Source organism: Sylvia atricapilla, chromosome 20 (assembly GCF_009819655.1).
Source record: "Sylvia atricapilla isolate bSylAtr1 chromosome 20, bSylAtr1.pri, whole genome shotgun sequence".
Taxonomy (NCBI): Eukaryota; Metazoa; Chordata; class Aves; order Passeriformes; family Sylviidae; genus Sylvia; species Sylvia atricapilla.
In genome coordinates, this window is record NC_089159.1 from 6,030,401 (window position 1) to 6,049,891 (window position 19,491).

Consider the following 19,491-nt stretch of genomic DNA (forward strand, 5'->3'; position numbering starts at 1 on the left):
TCCTGTCCTGGTCACAGAGCAGAAGTTTATGCTGTCCCTCAGGAGGATGTTGAAGACCATAGCGAGGTCTGACCTCAGTCTCCTCTTCTCCAGGCTGAACAAACCAAGTGAGCTCAGTCCATTCTCATAAGGCTTTCTCTCCAGACCCTTCTCCATCATGCAGCCTCCTCAGGCAAGGAATGGTGTGGCAGCAAGGCCAGGGAAGGGATTGTCCCCCTGTGCTGGGCACTGGTAAGATGACATTCGAGCCCTGTGTCCAGTTCTGGACCCCTGAATTCAGGAAGGACATCGAGGGCCTGGAGCATGAGCAGAGAAGGGCACAGAGCTGGGGAAGCATCTGGAGCACCAGGAGAGGCTGAGGGAGCCAGGAGGGCTGAGCCTGGAGAAGAGGAACCTTCTGGATCTCCACAACTGCTGGAAAGGAGGTTGGAGCCAGGTGGAGGTCGGCTCTGCTCCCAGGGAACAAGGGACAGGACAAGGGGAAACGGCCTCAAGCTGTGTTACGGGACGTTTAGACCGGACATCAGTAAGAATTTCTTCCTAGAAAAGGTCATTAGACATTGGAACGGGCTGCTCAGGGATGCGGCGGAGTCGCCGTGCTCGGAGGTGTTCAAGAAGCGAGCGGACGCGGCACTGTGATGTGGCTGCCGAGGCGGTGTTCGGTGAGGGTTCGGACCGGCAGATTTCAGCGGCGTTTCCCAGCCCGGCCGCTGCCGGCACCGGCCCCGCTCCCGCGGCTCGGCTCGGCTCGGCTCGGCTCGGCTCGGCTCGGCTCCGCTCGGCTCGGCTCCGCTCGGCTCCGCTCGGCTCGGCTCGGCTCCGCTCGGCTCGGCTCGGCTCCGCTCGGCTCGGCTCGGCTCCGCTCGGCTCGGCTCGGCTCCGCTCGGCTCGGCTCGGCTCCGCTCGGCTCGGCTCGGCTCCGCTCGGCTCGGCTCGGCTCCGCTCGGCTCGGCTCGGCTCCGCTCGGCTCCGCCTCCCCTCACAGCCCGCCCTCACGGCGCCCCCCGCCCCGCCCCGCCCGCGCGGGGAGATGACGTCACTCCTCGCGTGCGGTCACGTCCGGTAGGTGAGGTCAGGGCCGGGGCCGCCATTTTGAGCGGCTCCGCGGGCGGCGGCGGCCGCGGGCGGGGGAGGAGCGTGGCCCCCATGGCCGGGCAGTTCGACTCCGAGGACCGGGCGAGCTGGTACTGGGGGCGGCTGAGCCGCGCCGAGGCCGTATCGCTGCTGCAGGGGCAGCGCCACGGCACCTTCCTGGTGCGCGACTCGGGCACCATCCCCGGCGACTTCGTGCTGTCCGTGTCCGAGAGCTCCCGCGTCTCGCACTACATCGTCAACAGCCTGGGGCCGGCGGGAGCCCGGCGGACCGGCGGCGAGGGCCCCGGGGCCCCGGGTGAGTGACCCCCAGGGCTGGCGGTGCCCGCGGCCCCGGGCAGGGCAGCCGGGGCGGCTCCGCCGGGCGCCCGGGCGGTGTTCGCAGGCGTGGAGCGCTTTGTGGTGGAATGAAGCCGTGTTCCGGAGCTGGGGCCGCTGGCCGAGCCGAGCCGCCCGTCCGCACCTGCCGTCCTGTGCCACACGAAATCCAGCGTCCTGCAGCTGGGCATCCTGCAGCTCCAGCCTCGCACCCCTTTGTTTTCCTAACCCCTTTAGCAGTAATCCGTAGATTTTCCGTGTCATCTCAGCCGCGAGATGGTTCTGTGGAAGTGTCATCCCCAGAGTCTGATTTCTGACAAGGCAGTTTTGCGTTATCAGGGAGGCTGAGTTCGAGTGGGGAGTTTGAGTGCTGGGAACTCTTCAGGATGTAAAGGCAATGGTTTCTTTAAATCAGATGTGAAGTTCGGTTTCTTTCCCCTTGAAAGGAGAAGTTTTATATTGTTTCTCATCAAATGCACATGTAGTGAATAAAACAACACGTTTAAGTGTAACACTTCAGGAGCAGAAGGTGCTGATTGTGCCGGAGGGAGAAGCTCTGTCAGAAGCAGCATTTTTGCGGTTCAGTCCCACCGAACCCCAGCAGTGCAGAACCCTTGGATGTGTCAGAGCCTGCAGTCCAAAGGCAGTGGTGTCCCTGCTGTGGGAATTAGAGAAGTTGGTGCTGGAGCTGCTCGAGTTTGGATATTAATCCTCACAAAATGATGTGAATCTGTGATTCACAAGCAGCAAGGAGCCACTAGATAATTATTAATTATAGTAAACCTTTGTAATAAGAGATTTGGTGAACTTATTTGGCAGAAAGTAGACAGAGACACTCTGATGTAGGTCTGTGGGTGGAATAAGAGACCAGTGTTGGAAAGATGTAACAAGACTTGTTTTATTTTTCAGTCTCTGCACAGAGTGGTTGACTAAAGAGATAATCTGAGAGAAACCAAAATTAGTGCCAGTAGGTTTTCACAGTTATACAGGGGAAGCATTTCAGATTGGAAAAATGGGGAAAGTCTGAACTCATCCTGTTTATCCCAGGAACCTCTTGGAGCTGCACAGTGCACTCAAGTTACAGAGCTCCACATGTAGAAGTTAAAGGTGGCTGAATCCAGCTGGAAGTTGTTGCTGCTGTGGGGGGTCTGAATGTGGTGGGTTCTCTTTTGTTTCATGTGTGTGCAGACAGAGGTTTGGTGCTGTAGTTGCTGACAAGGGTGGCTGGTGTTGTGTAGAGCAGAGTTGGTCACTAGGATGGTTTGTTCTGAATCCAGCCTACTTGGATTTTAAAGACAGTAAAAAACCCTGGTTCACCATTATCTGTCACTTCTCAGCAGTTGCTTTTTGAGGAGCAACTCATCTCTGGAAAAACAGTGGCATCACTTCAGTACAGCCATCCTGACTTTTTTCTTGTGTTGTATCCTAAGCTCAGTAACATTTTGTGGCATTCTGTGGGCTGGCTCTGGTTAAAATCATGGAGTACATTGTAATTCTCTTCTGTTTTAAAACGAGTAGCTGTGTAAGCTGGTGGCACAGTAGGCTTAATATATCTGAAAAAGTATAATTATGTTTTGGTTGGTCTCCTTTTTATTTGTCCCCTGGATGTTCTTGGGAGGGGTGATGCATCACTCCTGCACTACAGACACTCCCACGCTGATTTTAGTAATTTTAATTAAATCATGCCTCCATGCTGATACTGCTGTCTTCACGCTCCAACCAGATAAGGTGCTGGGGAGGTGTCTATTAAATTATACTTCAAGTGTAATTAAGGTGCTCTTTCAGAAAAAAATAAGTGGGAGGTTGTTCTGCAGTGGAAGGGAGGTGAAAACATTAGTAAAAGATTGAAGATGATTTTGTGTTTGGGTAGGGAAGTTAATGCAGTAAAAAGAGTTAAATGTTTGCAAATTATCCTGCTTGTTTATTGTGGCCAAGCTAAAATATTAGGAGAACCAAAATCACTATATTTTAGTGTGGTACAGTTTTGTTAGCAATTTATTGTTTGGCAAATGCACAGGTTTCTCTGGGAAATTTGAATATTCCAGGTTGGGTTCTTGGGTTGATTTTTGTTGGGCTCAGTGTCTATGAAATTCCTGGCTGCTCTCAGGGATAGGGAAGCCTCAGCATAGAATAAATGAGATGAGGAGCTTCAGCTTCCCTAAAAATCACAATGTCACAAAAACTTAATACTTTTTTTTTGATTTCTAAAGTATAAAGTAAACTTGTAAGGTCTTTGTTAAATTGACTTTTTGTCTGATGCTGCAGTTTCTACCTTCTTGCAGGTGATTTTTTCAGAGCAACAAAGAAAAAGGAATTGAACAGAACTTTTTATGTCTTCCTGGAATGTTTTAAGGGTGTTAAAAAAACAGGATAAATCACTGAATTGTGGGAAAGAAAAACATTCTGTTTTAAGTAGAAATGGATCATTTGTGGTGAAGTGTAACAGTTATGGCTAAAGAAATCCCAAACAAGACCAAGTGCTCCATGCAGGCATTAGCATGGTGATGGACAGCAGAGGAAATATGAAATATGTCATGTGTTTGCAATTTGACATGGGGGCTTGGGGTAAAAATGTGTGATATGCACTAAAAAATGCCTGAAATACCTAAAGATAGAAATGTTCTCTGTTGAGAGTGCAGCATTATAAAGGCAGAAGCATATAATGTTATTAAATTTCTCTGTCTGAAGTAGGCAAATATGACAGATAAAATGCAGCAATTGCTGTTTTCACCATTTATGAGTTTTAAGAACATGATTCTGAATGTAATGCTTTGAAATCGCTTCCATTGTGCCTGAACTTCCTGGAATCATGGAATCCTTACAGAATGATCCCCACACTCAGCTCTGGATGAAGTGCCTTTAGGGATGTGTGAGCACAGTGGTTTGACTCTGATGCTTGGGTTTGTTTTTTTCACTTTTATATAGAGATCAAAATATATTTAAATGCAAACTAATTGCAACTCTAAAAAGTGCCTGTATTAGACATCTGCTCTAATCCTCTGATGAGCTTCAGAAATGAGTCTATAACTCCTGAGTGAATATTTTCCTGGTGTGCTCAGAGCTCTTCCACTCAATAGAGTTTTATGTTTTTATAGGGTTTTATTTGTTCTGCTCAGCATGGGCAGGGAGGTACTTGAGAACAAGGAAAAAAGGTGTCCCCGTGGGGGTGGGGGAAGCACAGGGACTGGAATGTGGGGCCTTCAGAGCCCAGTTCCCATATGCTCCAGGAGGAAGTGGCTTACATCACTGAGGTATCTCACTGGTGCCTTGTGTGATAAGACCTGTGATAAGGCCCTAAACACACTGAATTGGGAAAGGGAGCCACCCTTCCAGAATAAAACCAGATGCAAAAATAAATTCCCGTATTTCTGTGAAGGGAAAGCTTTCCAAAAAAGCTTGGGAATAAAGAGAAAACTCCCTATTGACACTAAACATTGGAGTGAAGAGAGAAATGTAAACCCTCTGAGATGTCTGAGAAAGTGAGAAGTTGCTCTGTGCTTTCACCACCTGCCCAATCAGTGGACTATTGGGTGGTTTATAGCCCTAATTCCCCAGTATCTGTACAATATTTAAAATATACGTACAAGCACCTTTTCCCAGACTGACACAAAGGCAGTACAGTGTCAGAGGGTTGTGACAGGAGGGAATGTGCATCATAAACAGAGAACTGATGTAAGCCAGGTTTGAAACTTTTCTCAACTGTGGGACCCTTTGGATTTTAACTCTTTCCTCACCTTTTGGAGAGCAGGGGGTTTGTGGCACCCTGAGATGGCTGCAGTTGGGTTAGTAGAGATGGAGTAAGGAAGGAGGAGGATACTCAGCTCTTTGTGCTTCTCATTCATGAAGTTACTCTTGCTCAGCTGAGCAGTGCTGGTGGTGGGGGTACTCCCCGAGCAGCTCTGCTGCTTCAGCTGTGCCAGGCAGCAGAAGGAGAATTTCCAGTGCTCAAGTGTCCCAACTTTCACAGGAAGTGACTCAAGTTCCTCCAGGATCTGGACTCACCTTTCCATGCTTGTGCTCCTTCCTGGAGGCCCTCAGAAGATGTGCACACTGTGCTGCTCAGACTTGTGCCTTCAAGAGAAATCCCAGGATCATGAAGGAAAACTGCTCTTATTCCCAAAAATACCCCACTCACCTTGTTGCTGTAACTTTTTCGTGTGTTAGATCTTGCCTGAATTATTCCATTGGCCTGCAGGTATGAGCAGTGTTGCAGTTCAAACAAGAGGCTGAAGAATTCCTCTCAGCCTGAAATCTGTTAATCTTTGAATTTCATTATACCAGGGAATGACAAAACTTGGGAGCCTGTGGGGAGTGGAATCATTTCCCCACTGCATGTGAGCATCACTTAGTTCATTGTAGCTGAACACAGGTATCCACAAAAACCTTAGACTGCTGGAAAGTTTTCCACTTGCTTGGGAAGGTGGAGTTGTATTTTATTTCCAATCTGCATTTTACCAACTGTAACTTTGAACTGCGTTGTCCTTTTTATGCCTGTTCTAGCTAAATTTTAGGAGTCTTCTATTTAAGTTCTCCAGACATTTGTGAGGTCACTGCCTTTATATTAATTGATAATTAATTTAGATTAAGTTTGTAGATTTCTTGTTCTAGATCTTGTCAGATTTCTGTAGCTGCTTTACATTTTTTAAAAAGAAAAGCATCAGAAATGCACATGGTTTTCTGGCAGTGTGGTCTTTTTGAGGATAGCATCTCTCCTTTCTGATGCTTTTTTCTCTGTCCCTTCAAGGAGTGCATTGATCTTTCTGATCCCAGAGTTTGGAGGGTCTGTGTCCTCTGGCTGTTGTTCACCTGTGCAAAACCTCTTAGGATCTGATTTTCCAGGATACAGTACAGTGATTTCTGTCACTCTTTCCCTGTACATAATGTTCTAAAAGACTTTTCTTCTTAAAGTCCAACTGGTATTCAGGTACACTTGGCAGGTCCCTCAGGCTGTTGTGCATTAATTCAAGAGGGTGAATGTGTTTCAAAGGCAAAAAAAAAAAGACACTCCAAAATGCCTTGTTCATCCTGGTGAAGATTGACCAGGCTGATGAATGTTACTGATGAATTGCTCATTCCCTGTGACCTGTGACGATTTTTCTGTGAATCCCTACATTGCTGAGGCAGAGCTCAGCCCCTTGGCTGACTCAGCCTGTAGCAGGTTTCACTGAGGTAAATTGGTGTTTCAGGTTCTGTTTCTGTCATGTGAAATAAGTTCCATGTCAGTGAACTTCCCTGAGATTCAGTCTTCTCCATGTGGCTGCAAAGAACTTTGCTGCCCTGCTCTTAAAGCTCCTATGACTTTTTACTCAGATGTCAAGCCTCGATCCTTTAAGGTTCACTGCTAAAATAGTGCAAGGTGTTTGCTCATGTTTCTGTCACCAGCTTGGTCTGAAAGCTGATTTATTTTCCACTTGGCTTCCCACTTCTAACTCTAATGAAAGTGCAGCATTCCCAGTTTTACACTGAGCTGTCCTGAGGTGGTGTAGGCATGCTGCCTGTCCAGCCAGAATTCATCTCCTGTGAGCCCACGGAGCTGACAATGCCACTGGGATGAAATTCCAGAGTTCTGGCCAAGTCTGGAGCTCTAAGTTACATCTCAGCACCAAAAGTTGAGGGAGTTTTGCATCCTCCCAGCACTACTCTTTGGGAGAATATGATGGACTCTTAATTTTCTTCCCATGCTGAGCTCACCTTTCTCATTGATAATTACATTAACTTCCTTTGTCTCTTGGTGATGCCAGTTTGCAGGGTTTTTTGCAGTTTTTTGAGGCTATTGCTTTTGGGTTTTGGCTCACTGTGTTTGTATTAATTTCTTTTGAGAGCCTTTCAGGGCTGTTAAAGCGTGCAAACGTGCATTTTCCAATGACTTAGTTCTGCTCCTTCCAATTTCCTTTAACCAGCTCCACTAATCCAGTATCCTTCAGGATACTTCAGAACTCATTTCTTGGGTGTTTGGCTGTGTTGATCTTATTGAATCTGCCCTTTTCTCTCTTAGAACCCCTTTTTGCTCTCCTGAAAGAACTTGTTGTAACATTAGCTTTCCATGCTGACAGTGCTACTTTGCAGGGAGTTTTGGATCAGTGACAGCTTGAAGGATTCTGCTAGCTTTGTACTCCAGAGCTAAGGCTTGGGACTGTTAGATATTCCCTGCAGAGAAAACAGACTTGCAAAGTAAGCATCTCCTTCTTGCTAAAAGAGTTACTCATTAAAGTATAAATCTTTTCATCTGCACTCCCTTCCCCCAGCATTCCGCAGTTCTTCCCACAACTGATTGCATGGGGCATGGTGGAAATAGAACATCATGTGTGTGTTTTTCCCCAGCTGAGCCTGAAGAACATAAAGTGGAAAAAAAAAAAAACAAAACAACAAACAACAAAGCACAGCACACAGATTGGAAATGGATATTCTGCACTTTGATGCTTGTAATGGCTTGGATGTGAACATCATCTGTATTCCAGTGTATTTGAGGTTTGGATTTATAGCTTAGGCTCGTCTGACAAATGTGGCAAAGAAGCTACAAGACTTGAAATTAAAAGGTTGAGTCATACCTGTTATGAAAATATATGTTGTAGATTTGCATTGCATAGAATGGAGATAATTTTTTTTACTGGTACCTTTTATCAAAATGAAAAATAACTTCATTTGCTCATTGACATGACTTGTTCACTGCCATGTAAAGCAATTTTCTGTAGTGTCCATGCCTTTAACCCAAGGTGTTACAACAGGTAAATAACCATCATTGCAGTGTTGTTCTTTGGAAATAGATCTGAACAGCAGAAGAGTGTTTTAAAAAATCATTTCCTTGAAATGGTACCAAATTTACATCCTATATTTGGGGTGTAAAACAGGAGAATTGCTCCTGAGAAGCCCAGATCTACTGAACATTTTCATCTGTTGGGTCCATATAACATTGAAAGAAACAAAGATATTTTTATCCTAATTGGGGAAGTTTGGCAGTTCCAAAGAATTTCTCTTTTCCTTCCATGACAAAATCTTTTTAAAAAAACCTGTACTCATGATCACGATAGTGCTGCCTTTGATTGAAAATGCTCAGAGAAGCTGAATATAATGTCAAGGTGATCAAACTTGGTGTCAAAATACTTCTGTTCATATGTATTTTAGTAATTATACATCTCCTCAAATGTTTGACTTAGAGTTTCAATGCTCTCTTTGACATGTTGCCTTCTCTTTTCAGGGTCGAATCCCACCAGATTTCGAATAGGTGACCAAGAGTTTGACTCTTTGCCATCTTTACTGGAATTCTACAAAATACACTATTTGGACACTACAACCTTGATAGAGCCCGTTTCTCGCTCGAGGCAGAATAGCGGGGTCATCCTCAGGCAGGAGGAGGCCGAGTATGTGCGAGCTCTCTTTGACTTTAATGGCAATGACGAGGAAGACCTCCCCTTTAAGAAAGGAGACATACTGAGAATCCGGGACAAACCTGAAGAGCAGTGGTGGAACGCAGAAGACAGCGAAGGGAAGAGGGGAATGATTCCCGTTCCTTACGTCGAGAAGTATAGACCTTCCTCTGCTTCAGTCCCCACTCTGATTGGAGGTAACCAGGATAGTTCCCACCCACAACCACTGGGTGGGCCGGAGCCAGGGCCCTATGCCCAGCCCAGCATCAACACTCCGCTCCCTAACCTTCAGAATGGCCCTATTTATGCCCGGGTTATCCAGAAGCGAGTCCCTAATGCCTACGACAAGACAGCCTTGGCTTTGGAGGTACATAATGGGCAAAACTTAGAAGGAAGAGATCTGTTCAAGGGATTTTTCCCTTTTGCTCATGTGGTAGTTTATTGGAGGAATGAGAAAGGGAAAAGCTTTGTAATACTGGTTTTACGTCATGATTAATAAGTTATGGATAAAACGAGTGACTCGAGTCACTTGTAAATTAGATTACTGATTATTATTAGGTTACTGAACCAGTATTGTGTCTGTTGTCAACCATCACTAACATAAGTGTTTCCCCATCCGTGTCTTCAGTTCTGAAATGTTTATTATGGGGGGAGGGCGAGGGAGCAGCTCATAAACTGTGTGTCTGAACCTGTGTGTGCTGTTCTGTGCCTCACCACAATCTGTACAAGGTGTGCTGGGTTGTTTGTTGGTTTGTATTTGGTTTTTTTTTTCTCCCCAGTGTGTCAGCAGTTTTAAAGCGATCAGTGGAAACATTGATGCACTTTGAAGTTACCTGGACTGGGATGATGATCACACACAGAATTGAATTGTATCATCACCTCAAGCACATTACTTTGGGTTTAGCTTTGAGGCAGGAGCATTTTACAATTCACACCACAGTTTGTTAGGTCTGCTATTAAAGCAGTGATTGATGGAGTAGAGTTTGTAGTAAAGCACTGAGTTTTCCCCAGGTTGATTCACTTCCTGACAGGATCAAGTGATTGCACAGGCCCTTTTTGATTGTCTTTTTTCCTCTTAAAAAGGTGACTGGAGTGCTCTATCTGTCCACATCAGATAGTTCTCCCCCAAATTACATTTGAAGAAATTGAGACTAAGGTATTCCCTGTGGCAGACCTTTGCCTTAGGACATGTAAATTGTAGCCTTTAATCTAGGCTTTCTTTGAGCTAGAGGCTCTGGAATTTCCTGATACCTAATTGACTTCCTGTTTATATAACATTTTAAGTACTTGGGAAAAAACAGTTTCTGTGCTGAGTCAGAGCATCTCCTCTCCACTCTCAAAATACTTTGTGTAATTGTGCATAGCACAAAAGGCACTCCAGGACTGCAGCTGTAGGTGTGTGTCTGGTACAGAGATGGATAATTGATGTGCAGCCTGGCAGATGTGAACTCTTTCCCATGTAGGTAGTAAATACACTCAAGTTGCTACACATTCTGTTATAGGTCTGAATATTTTTGGGTTGAGAAGCAGCGATAGAAATCTATGTAAACTCCCCAGATTTTGGGGAAATGTGAGGATTTTTACCCTTCAAACTCCCATAAAGGCTAAAATGCTGTCTCTTTCCCTCTTTTTCTCACTCTTTCCATCCAGTTACCTCCTGGAGCTTGGGAATATTCCTGAATGCAGGCTGTTGTAATTACCAGATGTTAGATTGGTTTTCAGTCTCTGGTACTGTTTGCGTATTTAGCAAAACTTTTTGGTTTTCTTTCTGAATTTTGCGTTCTCTTAAGCCTTAACTTGACACTTCATTCCACTAAAGAGCCCCACAGTGCTGCCCAGTGCAGGATTTGGGAGCACGGAGTGAAGTAGGGAGAGTGAGGAAATGCTGCTAATCCAGGCCATAAGCAACTTAGAGTGAAAGGAAATGCCTTCCACGCTGGAGAGCAGCTTGTGAGTGCCAGGGCTCATCTGAGGTTACTTCAGTCCTCTTCACCAAAACTCACGTGATCTGGCAAGAGCTCTGTGCTGTAGGAAGAGCAGTTTTGTGGGTAACACCTCTCCTTTCTGAGCTGCCTTACACCTCTGGTGTCTTTTACAAACTGATGGGAAAGTCTGAGTGGCTGAAGTGCTTGGGAGGGGCAGCTGAGAAATGTCAGCTCAGCTTGACACTCCTGTGACCACAGGAAATTTCTGGGGTCCAGAAATGGCTTTTTTGGACCTCTTCAAACTACTGAAATATTTATATTAAGTTGACACCTTGGCCCTCTTGGTTAGGGTGTTATATTCCTGTCTTGCTCTCCAATTCAGAAATGCAATAGCAGTGGTTCTTTATTCTGTGTGTAATATTGCAAACAAGTTAGTTTTAAAAAGTGAGCCATTTATCACTGCTGCTAGTGGCCTTCAAAGCTTTGCAGTTTTTATCACTTCCAGTCACAATGTTACTGAGTTGCTTTCAATGTCTGTACAGGAAAAAAAGCAATATGCACTTCATTTTCTCCCAAGTTTTTCTCCATCCTGTCTATCAAAGTGCTGTTTCTTGTTGTCTCCTTTTTCCACGTTCCCTTTCACTTCATGATGTTCCTTCTCTGTTTATTTAGAGATCTCTTTCTTAGATAACTTAGTAGAAAGCATTATGTAAATCTTACCAGACCATTTTTGCCCAGACCTCTTTATAAATACAGCAAGTGGGATTCTTTCCAAATGAAAACTCTTATCCTTAAATCTGGCAATGTTCATGGGAGGGGGTGGATCCCACTGTTGCTCTTAGAAAAATAGATTCTTAACATCAAACAGTTTTTGCCCAAACTGCAAACAGAATATCTGTGCTGGTCTGTTATTTTAAGCCTGACATGCTTTTGAAGAGTTCAAGGAAGGAGGATCAGAGCAGGTGATGTTCTAATAAAGTCTGTGCTCTATTGTGGAAAAAAAGATTCAGCAGGAGAAGTTAACATTTGTTTTGCATGTAACTGGACCTATGCAAGGAGTTTTCAGTCTATTTTAAGAGAAAATAGAGGAGAAAAAGGGAAGATCTGTGTGGTGAATGACTCTGAGATCGATCGATTTATTTTTTTTCTTTGTAACAGTAGCAGAACTCTGCCACCTTGACCTCACCAAAGAGGAGTACTTGGAATAAAACCTCAGCATACAGAAGTCTTCACTTGAACCTTCAGTTTTGCTTTGAAGCATATGGGGTATATTTAGTTTTAAAACTTCTGATGAAGACTGAGACAAACCTGGCTTTCTAGCAGGGTACAGTGTTGTTCCTGAGGTGCTGTGCTTGGTGGGAAGATGCACTATGGACTAATGTTGCCATAAATCAATGCTAAAAGTGAGGAGAATTCAGAGACAACATCCACTCCTAGCCTAAAGGTTATAAAACTTCAGCACTTGTAATAATAAGAATTTTTTGGAAAGGTTCTCTGTATTGTCTTCAGGAGAGTGGTTGAACTGTAGCTTACTAGGCAGAGGTTTGAAGCAGATCTAGAATGATCTTTCAGTTAGTCAGGATCTAATGGGGCCATTTTATTAAGGCAGCATTTGTGAAATGGTCCCTCTTTGCTTAAAGTTAGTCCTGCTTTGACAGATGTAAGGATATATATATATATAAAAAAGAATGAATGAGAATGTTTGTATATATAAATGAAATGGGAATGAAAAATTGCATCAGCATGTCTGCTAAATGAAATTACTGTCCTGGCAAAAGAGGAACATTTAATCTCAGAGGTCTCTCCTCATTTAACAATTAGTGAAATGCAGCTTTCAAGTGTAGCTCTGTATAGTGAGGGGAATTCATAACTGAGTGTCCCTTGGCTGCAGTGACCCTGAAACACCCTGGAAACCAAAAACCAGCTCCAGGATGCTCTGGGAGCCAGGGAGTTTCACAAGTATCCTGTACTGTAACTCAGTGTCATTGCTCTGTTGAACACACCTTTTGCAGGTGAGTTTATTGTAAGCCATCCAAGAGAAACCCTAATTAACACTAATTAGACAGCAAACTTCAGTGCAAGTTGTGCTTTTCCCTTCCCAGTGGGTTGGAGGTTAAACACTCTTCTGGGGAAGGCTGATCTGTAGATTATATCCAGGTCTGAAGCAGTTTCAGGTTATCTGGGACATTGTTTTGGTAATGGCTGTGATTAGGAAATCAGATTTTCCACTTCTAGTATTGTCACATTGAATCTTACTCTTGTTAAATTATAGCTGATGTATTGTTTTGGTCAGCAGAGTATTTTTGTTGGTACAACCCCCCAGTGGTTATTAGCAGTAGCAAAATTATACAAACTGCATGATTAAATTCCTAAAGAGCTGAAGCTTGCATTCAGTACTGGAGGAAGGCTTCCTTTTTGCCTGTAGCTAATACATAAGAGGATTTTCTTCAAAATATGATTCATTAAAATGTCTATACTAATGACTACAAAAGGCAAAAATAAAGCTACAGCAAGAGTCCCTATGGGCCTCTCATTAGCAGATAAGTAATCATCAGAGGTATGGGAAGCTTAATTAAATGTCTATGAAAGGGGTTGAGTTTATGAACTGTTAAAAGCTGTTCTGGCAAAAGATTGCAAGTGATTAAAACCTGTAAAGTTAATGGAGATTGGTAACATCTGAAATTGTTTTTCTTGTTCTTTGTTGGCTGCCCGGAAAGTGCAAATAATGAGGTTGTGTTTTGGATGGATTTGGAACACAGTGATGAGCATCAGTGTAAACTAGAACTCTGTATTCAGTGAATTTCTGGATGAAATGCAGCGAGGCCTTTGGCCACACCTTCAAGGTTTATTTACAGTATTAGTGAAAGAAAAGAGAGTGTATCTGTCCCAAAAGCATCCTCCATCTGCGATGTGGGAAGAATTCTAAAAACTGTTGTACGTTACTCATAAATCAGATTATTGACAAAATTCTGCAGAGGGGTAGAAATGGGTAGGCAGCTTTTCAGTGGTGCATTCATTAACTCTCCAGTGAGTGTCTTTACAATGTAAATTGTGCTTCCTGGGTTGTGTGAGTGCCACTTAATTGAAGTACCCTTAAATATGAAACACTTGGGGACTGATCAGACCTGGACTTGTGTCCTGATTTGAACCACCTGCACAGCCCTGGGAGGAGCCTGCAGTGCGGTTTGTCCCTGTGGCACAGGGGGATGACAGATGTTGCCTCTGGAATTGGTGCTGGCAGCATTAGGATGGAGATTAGGAGATGTAGTCCTGGGCAAGAGGGAGAGGGCATCAGTTGTCTTTGCTATTCCCAAGAGTGCTGGACTTGGCAGTGCTGAGTGAATGGTTGGGCTTGGTGACCCTAAAGATCTTTTCCAACCTAAACAATTCTGTGATTCAGTGGGATTTGTTTCTCTGAGAAATCCATGCTGGGAAAGACTGAAATTCTGAAAGGCTTTGCCTTTGGCAGTGGCTGACTGTGGAAGCCCAGAGCAAGAGCAGAGCCAGCCTTATGGCACTTCTTATACACCTGTGATAATCTGTGAAGAGAGATCCTCCACTTCCCTTGAAAAGTGGAATTTTAAAACTAAGGAGCAGTTGAGCTTGCAGATGAGTGTCCACTTGGTCTGGGTGCAAGCCTTCCGTGCTTTACGAGGCTCTGGATGGAGCCCAGCAAGGCACATTTATCAGGATAACACCTGATGATGGGTCCCAAGAGCACTTGGAAAGATTGGTTTTGGGATTGCTGGCTCTTCAGGTAGTTCTCACCTGATCTAGGCACATTTCTTTATTTACTTTGTTGGAGTGAATGGCATTGGGGGCAGGCTGGTGTCTCAGACACTGTCAGGACTGAAGCTGCTTTTTATAGATGTGTATCTGGTGCACGTGGGTGACAGCACACCAAGGGAGGGGTGGCAGCTCATCCTGCCCGTGTTTCTGGGTTGTAACTTGTGCCTTTCTTACCCCACAGGTCGGTGAGCTGGTAAAGGTCACAAAGATTAACGTGAGTGGTCAGTGGGAAGGAGAATGTAATGGCAGACGTGGTCACTTTCCATTCACACACGTCCGTCTGCTGGATCAACAGAATCCTGACGAGGACTTCAGCTGAGTGTGGCTCAACAGTTGCTCTTACAGATGGGAACAATCTCAACTTGTTTTTATTGCAGATGCCATCAAGACTAAGCTCGGACCGACGCTGCAAGCAGCATTGCTTGGATAAGCATTCTGATAACCTGCAAACCCCTGGGACTCACCACCACCATTCCTTAAGCAAGGGTCATGTAATTCAGGGTACGACAGTAGATAACTTGTGTGTCCAGTGGCAGAACTAGGCCATGATTATAGGTTGTAATGCCTGCTTATGTCCACGTGCACGGCAGCCTGGACCTGGCCAGCAGCAGCAGCTGGAGAAAGCAGTGCTCTAGATGTTCAGAGAACATTTATAGCTTTCTCCGGGCCCATTGCTTATGTTGCTTCTTCCTCAGGCGATGAACATCAACCGTAGACAATTGAATACCTTGACAGAAATTGGCCAGATTTCTCCCGGAGCTCTCTCCGTGTTTGTTTTTCCCGGCGAGGCTCTGCACGGTCAGTTAGCTGTGCACAGCACAGGCCGATGCAGCGCCCCTTGGGGACGGCCTTGTGATTTACAGATCCTTACCACTCCCGTGGGAAATGACTCATCCAATCAACCTCACGATTCTAGAAGCTTTTGGACACTAGATTGATTTCTTCAGTACTGTTGATGCTTCAAACATAGCAGCTGATTTTAATTTAAGATTTTTATTAACACACAGTATCTCCTTTTATCCACAAGTACAAGGCTTATGGAAGTGTAAACCTCCATATCAGTGCTGAAAATTACGTGCATAGCACTTTAATATGTAGCTTTAAAGCAGTGTTTGATTCACTAAATATACTAAAATATTGACACTGCTTTCCAATAAAATTAAATTGTGTAGGGCTAGTTTAATTTTTCTAGAGTTCTTCAATATTGTACAATACTGTTACAGTACAAATCAGTGTCAAACACAGTGAACTGACAAACCAAATATTAGTTTTATTTTAAAGACACTCTGGGGACTCTCCTGGTTTAATTCCCATCTGTAAAATATTTGATAGTGAATTCATGAGGATTTATTTTTAATAAACTAATGGAAAATAATTGTGTGTTGGATTGATTCTCAAAAGGCATAATAGAGTAAATATGGCTTCCTAGCTCATTATGAAAATCAGTGCATTGAGTAGGCAGTATTATGCACTGCTTGATGGTTGTTTTTTAGTCTGTTCTTCTAATTATCTGGTTTTCTCTAATATAAATCAGAATGGATTTAGTAAGTTTTGTAAACTGAAATTAAACACTGAAGTAACTCCCTTGCCTCTGTACCCTGGGTTGTTTTCCAAGCACAGCACTCTGGTGACCAAACTAAATTCTGTAACTCTGACTACACTATAATCCATGCAGAAGGGTTTTTTCTAAATAGCTGAAACTGTTGGGTTTGGTTGCTTCAAACCTGTGTGACCCCAATGGCTCATGGGTTGCACGTGCTGCAAAGGCCTTTGCTGCAAGGCACTGACCCTACAACAATACTGGTAACACTTTACCTCAGAACTCTGTAACATGCTGGAAATTATGATATTTCTGTTCTATTTAAGTATTAGTTGTTTTACTTCAAAACTAATCCATCAGCAAGTCTGAGTAATGTTCAGGTTATGGGCACTCATTAATTCTGTGGACTAATGTTAATCACACTTGTCCATCACCAGTCTCATGAGCACTACTGAGGATTATTATCAAAAACTGACAGCAGGGACAGTGGGTAAGAGTGGAAACAAGGAATTGCAGCTCTGTTCTACCTTGGATTGCTATTCTGGTTAGGGTGACGCGCCAGTGATTGTGGGAGCTCTTCTAGCTTAGTATAAAATTTACTTTGAGGGAAAAAAAATGGAGACACTAACTCCAGGTTCTGTAACTCATCAGATTCTTTAAGGCTGATTTGTATTTTTCCTCTGATTTTGATATTCACTGTAACTGTTTGGAGGGTTTTGTTCAATAGCTGCACTCTAAATAACAGATGTAATACTGAGTTCTTCTGTTGCCCATATATGCTTATATTGTTCTTCAGGTATTGCAAATGAAACATAATAAACAGTGTGTCCTTAGAGTGACACTGTTCTGAAGTATTTTTGCCAACTGCAGTTAATGAAAGCCCATGTATTTGTACCTTTCCAATCAGGAATTAAGATACCAAAAGAACGTTTTTCTGGAAGTTTTATTATGCAAACCTTGCCTTTTTAATACAAAAGACATAAATTGAATTAACTAGTGAATACCCTGCAAACTTTGTAGATGTGGTTTTGTTAAGACTGTATAAATTGTGAATATTTGTACGCTTTGAAAGAGCAAAATGAAGAAACTAGAGGAGTCTTAATAGCTGCTGTTACACTAGAATCCCAAGTTCTTGTCAAGCAGTTTTTTTAGCTGACTGATACATTAATGCAACTGTTCTCCACTCTTCAGTTCTAAGCTGAAATGTGATTTTGTTTCATAGGTGATAGAAAGGAGTATCTTTGCATTTGGACAAAACAGACATTTCAACTTGTCAGGCTCCTCAAGGCAGATAGGTAGAACCCATGTTCATGAACATGTAGATGAAATCCTTTTGTGGCCTTTGTTTATCCTCTGCTGTTTGTTCCCTCCCTTCTCCCTGATGCGTGCAAAAAAAATCATTGCTCAGAATGTTGGTCACAATCTTTTGTCTCTTCCTTGGCTGTGGTTTTGGTCTCTTGTGCATAGGCAGGTGTTAGAACTAGAATAATCATTTCTAGAAATACACCATGAAAGCAGAATGCTCAATTACACTGTGTTCTTCTGGTGCATTTACACGTTATATCACACTAAAAATTACAACTGGCTGCTATGGTTTTTTAATATATATATTTCATTTTGGTAAGCCCCAGCCTTTTTACTAATATATGACCTGGTTAAATCTTGTTAATCTGTTTGAATTGTATTTGTTAATAATGCAAATATTTCTAATCATCCTTAAGAATAAAACACTTCCTTTTTGTTAATGGTTTTGGGGAAGGATTCTAACCAAACCTGTTTGAAGAAAAATATGAACATGTGCCATTGTATTATAACACTATCCACTTTCTTGACAGTTAAAGTCCTTTTTTATTTTTTTGTAGCATGTAATGTATATGTTCATAGTACGTGAAGTAAATAAAAGTATAGCCAAAACTTTGACTCAGAGTCCTTCTCAATCAGTTCTTGAAGTATTTGCATTTAGTAATTAAAAATAGAGGGGGTATGGCCATTTTTAATTGGCCATGTTAGTATGAAAATTATTAAACACAGCACTACAGAAGTAAGACAAACCGAGGCACCTAAGTTAACCTATCAAACAATAAAATGTGGCTTTATTTGAAAGAAGATGACTTTCTGTAATTAAATGAGTCAAGGGGTTGGGGGAAATGTATATTCTCATTTAAAAAAAAAAAAAAAAAAAAACAAAAAAAAAACAAAAACAAAAAACCAAAAAAAAAAAAATGTGAGGAATATTAAGATGAGATTTTGTAGCTCTTGCTCTCAATTCTCCCTGCACAAATCTGGGAATAGTCTGGGGATTGTCTGGGTGGGGTGTTTGGGAAGATAAAAAGCTATTTATATATTCTTAGAAATATCAGTGAAAACAAAGTTACACAAATGAATAGCAGCAAGAATCTCCTGCAGGAGTCTACAAATGGTTCAGAAGAGGTGTTTTTGTGTGATGGTGTGAGAGCACTAATTCAGTGAAAGGCCAAGGTGTGCAGGTGCTGTCAAGGGCTGCAGGACAGAAAATCAGGAGCAGAATCCCATGGGGGGCAACGTTTGTGACATCAACCTGCATTAAAGCTACTTTTGCCACACTCTTCCTTAAAAGCTCCACCTTAGGCCCCAAGGGTAAGAATCTTGGTGTGTCTCCACACAGTGAAGATTATTCTATCAGCTCCAGATGGAAAAAAACCCTTAATTTTTCATAGGTAGAAGCCCCCAGCTTTGCTCCAGTGCTCACCCACTGCAGAACTGCAATGCAAGGGTGCCTCTCAATGAGATCAGGAGAATTTTAGAGCTCCCTGCAGCCCAAAGGAAGAGGCTGTGCCTGCCCTTCCCCGGGGCACTGCCAGCCATCCCCTCTCCCTTCCCCTTGTCCTGGCTAATGCAGCTCATGCAGAACACTGCATTTCCTTTTCCATTCCCTCTTTCAGCTGTGGGGTTTGGCTGCAGCAGTGGTTGAATGAATTCATGTGAAAGTTCAGGGGGCAAAGGACAAGCAAGGATTGCATCAGCAAATTCTGCTGTATTTCCTTGGATTAGGCTGTTTATTCCTCATGCTTTGCCAAATCCCTGACCGATTTCCAAATATCTGAATGCCGTCTGTATTGAGTGCATTCAAAAGAATTTAAAGTATTTAGACAATATGCTATTATTCAGCAAGAGCACTAAGAATGCACCTCGCTTCTGGCAATTAAATCTGCTTGAGGTGTTCTGATTTATTGATATTATTGAACTCCCTGCAAACCTGAGTGCCTGCTGAACATGAGGATCACAGAAAAAATCCTAAATTGATCCAAGTCTAATTTATTGTGCACAGTTCCCCAAGTCTCTGCTGAAAAATAGACTTTTATGGTCAATAAAGTGCAGAGCTGATTTGCAAGTCTTAAAAATTTGCATGAAGATAGTGACTGTGCACTACTGGGACCTTTTGAGTGCCTAACTTTGTATCATGTATTTACAGCAATTCACAAGT

General features: G+C 43.3%; 1 protein-coding gene across 6 annotated transcripts; it reads left to right on the forward strand.

Annotated features, from left to right (window-relative positions):
• The first annotated feature begins 1,068 nt into the window (after nucleotides 1-1,068).
• Nucleotides 1,069-17,948, forward strand: CRK (CRK proto-oncogene, adaptor protein). 6 transcript variants are annotated; one of them, XM_066333289.1, is made up of 4 exons: nucleotides 1,069-1,390; nucleotides 8,606-9,141; nucleotides 11,861-11,965; nucleotides 14,670-17,948. In XM_066333289.1, exons 1-4 carry the CDS (start codon nucleotides 1,147-1,149, stop codon nucleotides 14,805-14,807), a joined length of 1,023 nt encoding a protein of 340 aa, XP_066189386.1. In that variant the 5' UTR covers nucleotides 1,069-1,146; the 3' UTR covers nucleotides 14,808-17,948. The 6 variants fall into 6 exon arrangements, with proteins under 6 accessions (XP_066189386.1, XP_066189388.1, XP_066189389.1 ...); XM_066333291.1 differs by having other exon boundaries at nucleotides 11,861-12,023; nucleotides 14,670-14,881; XM_066333292.1 differs by lacking the exon at nucleotides 11,861-11,965.
• The last annotated feature ends 1,543 nt before the right edge of the window (nucleotides 17,949-19,491 follow it).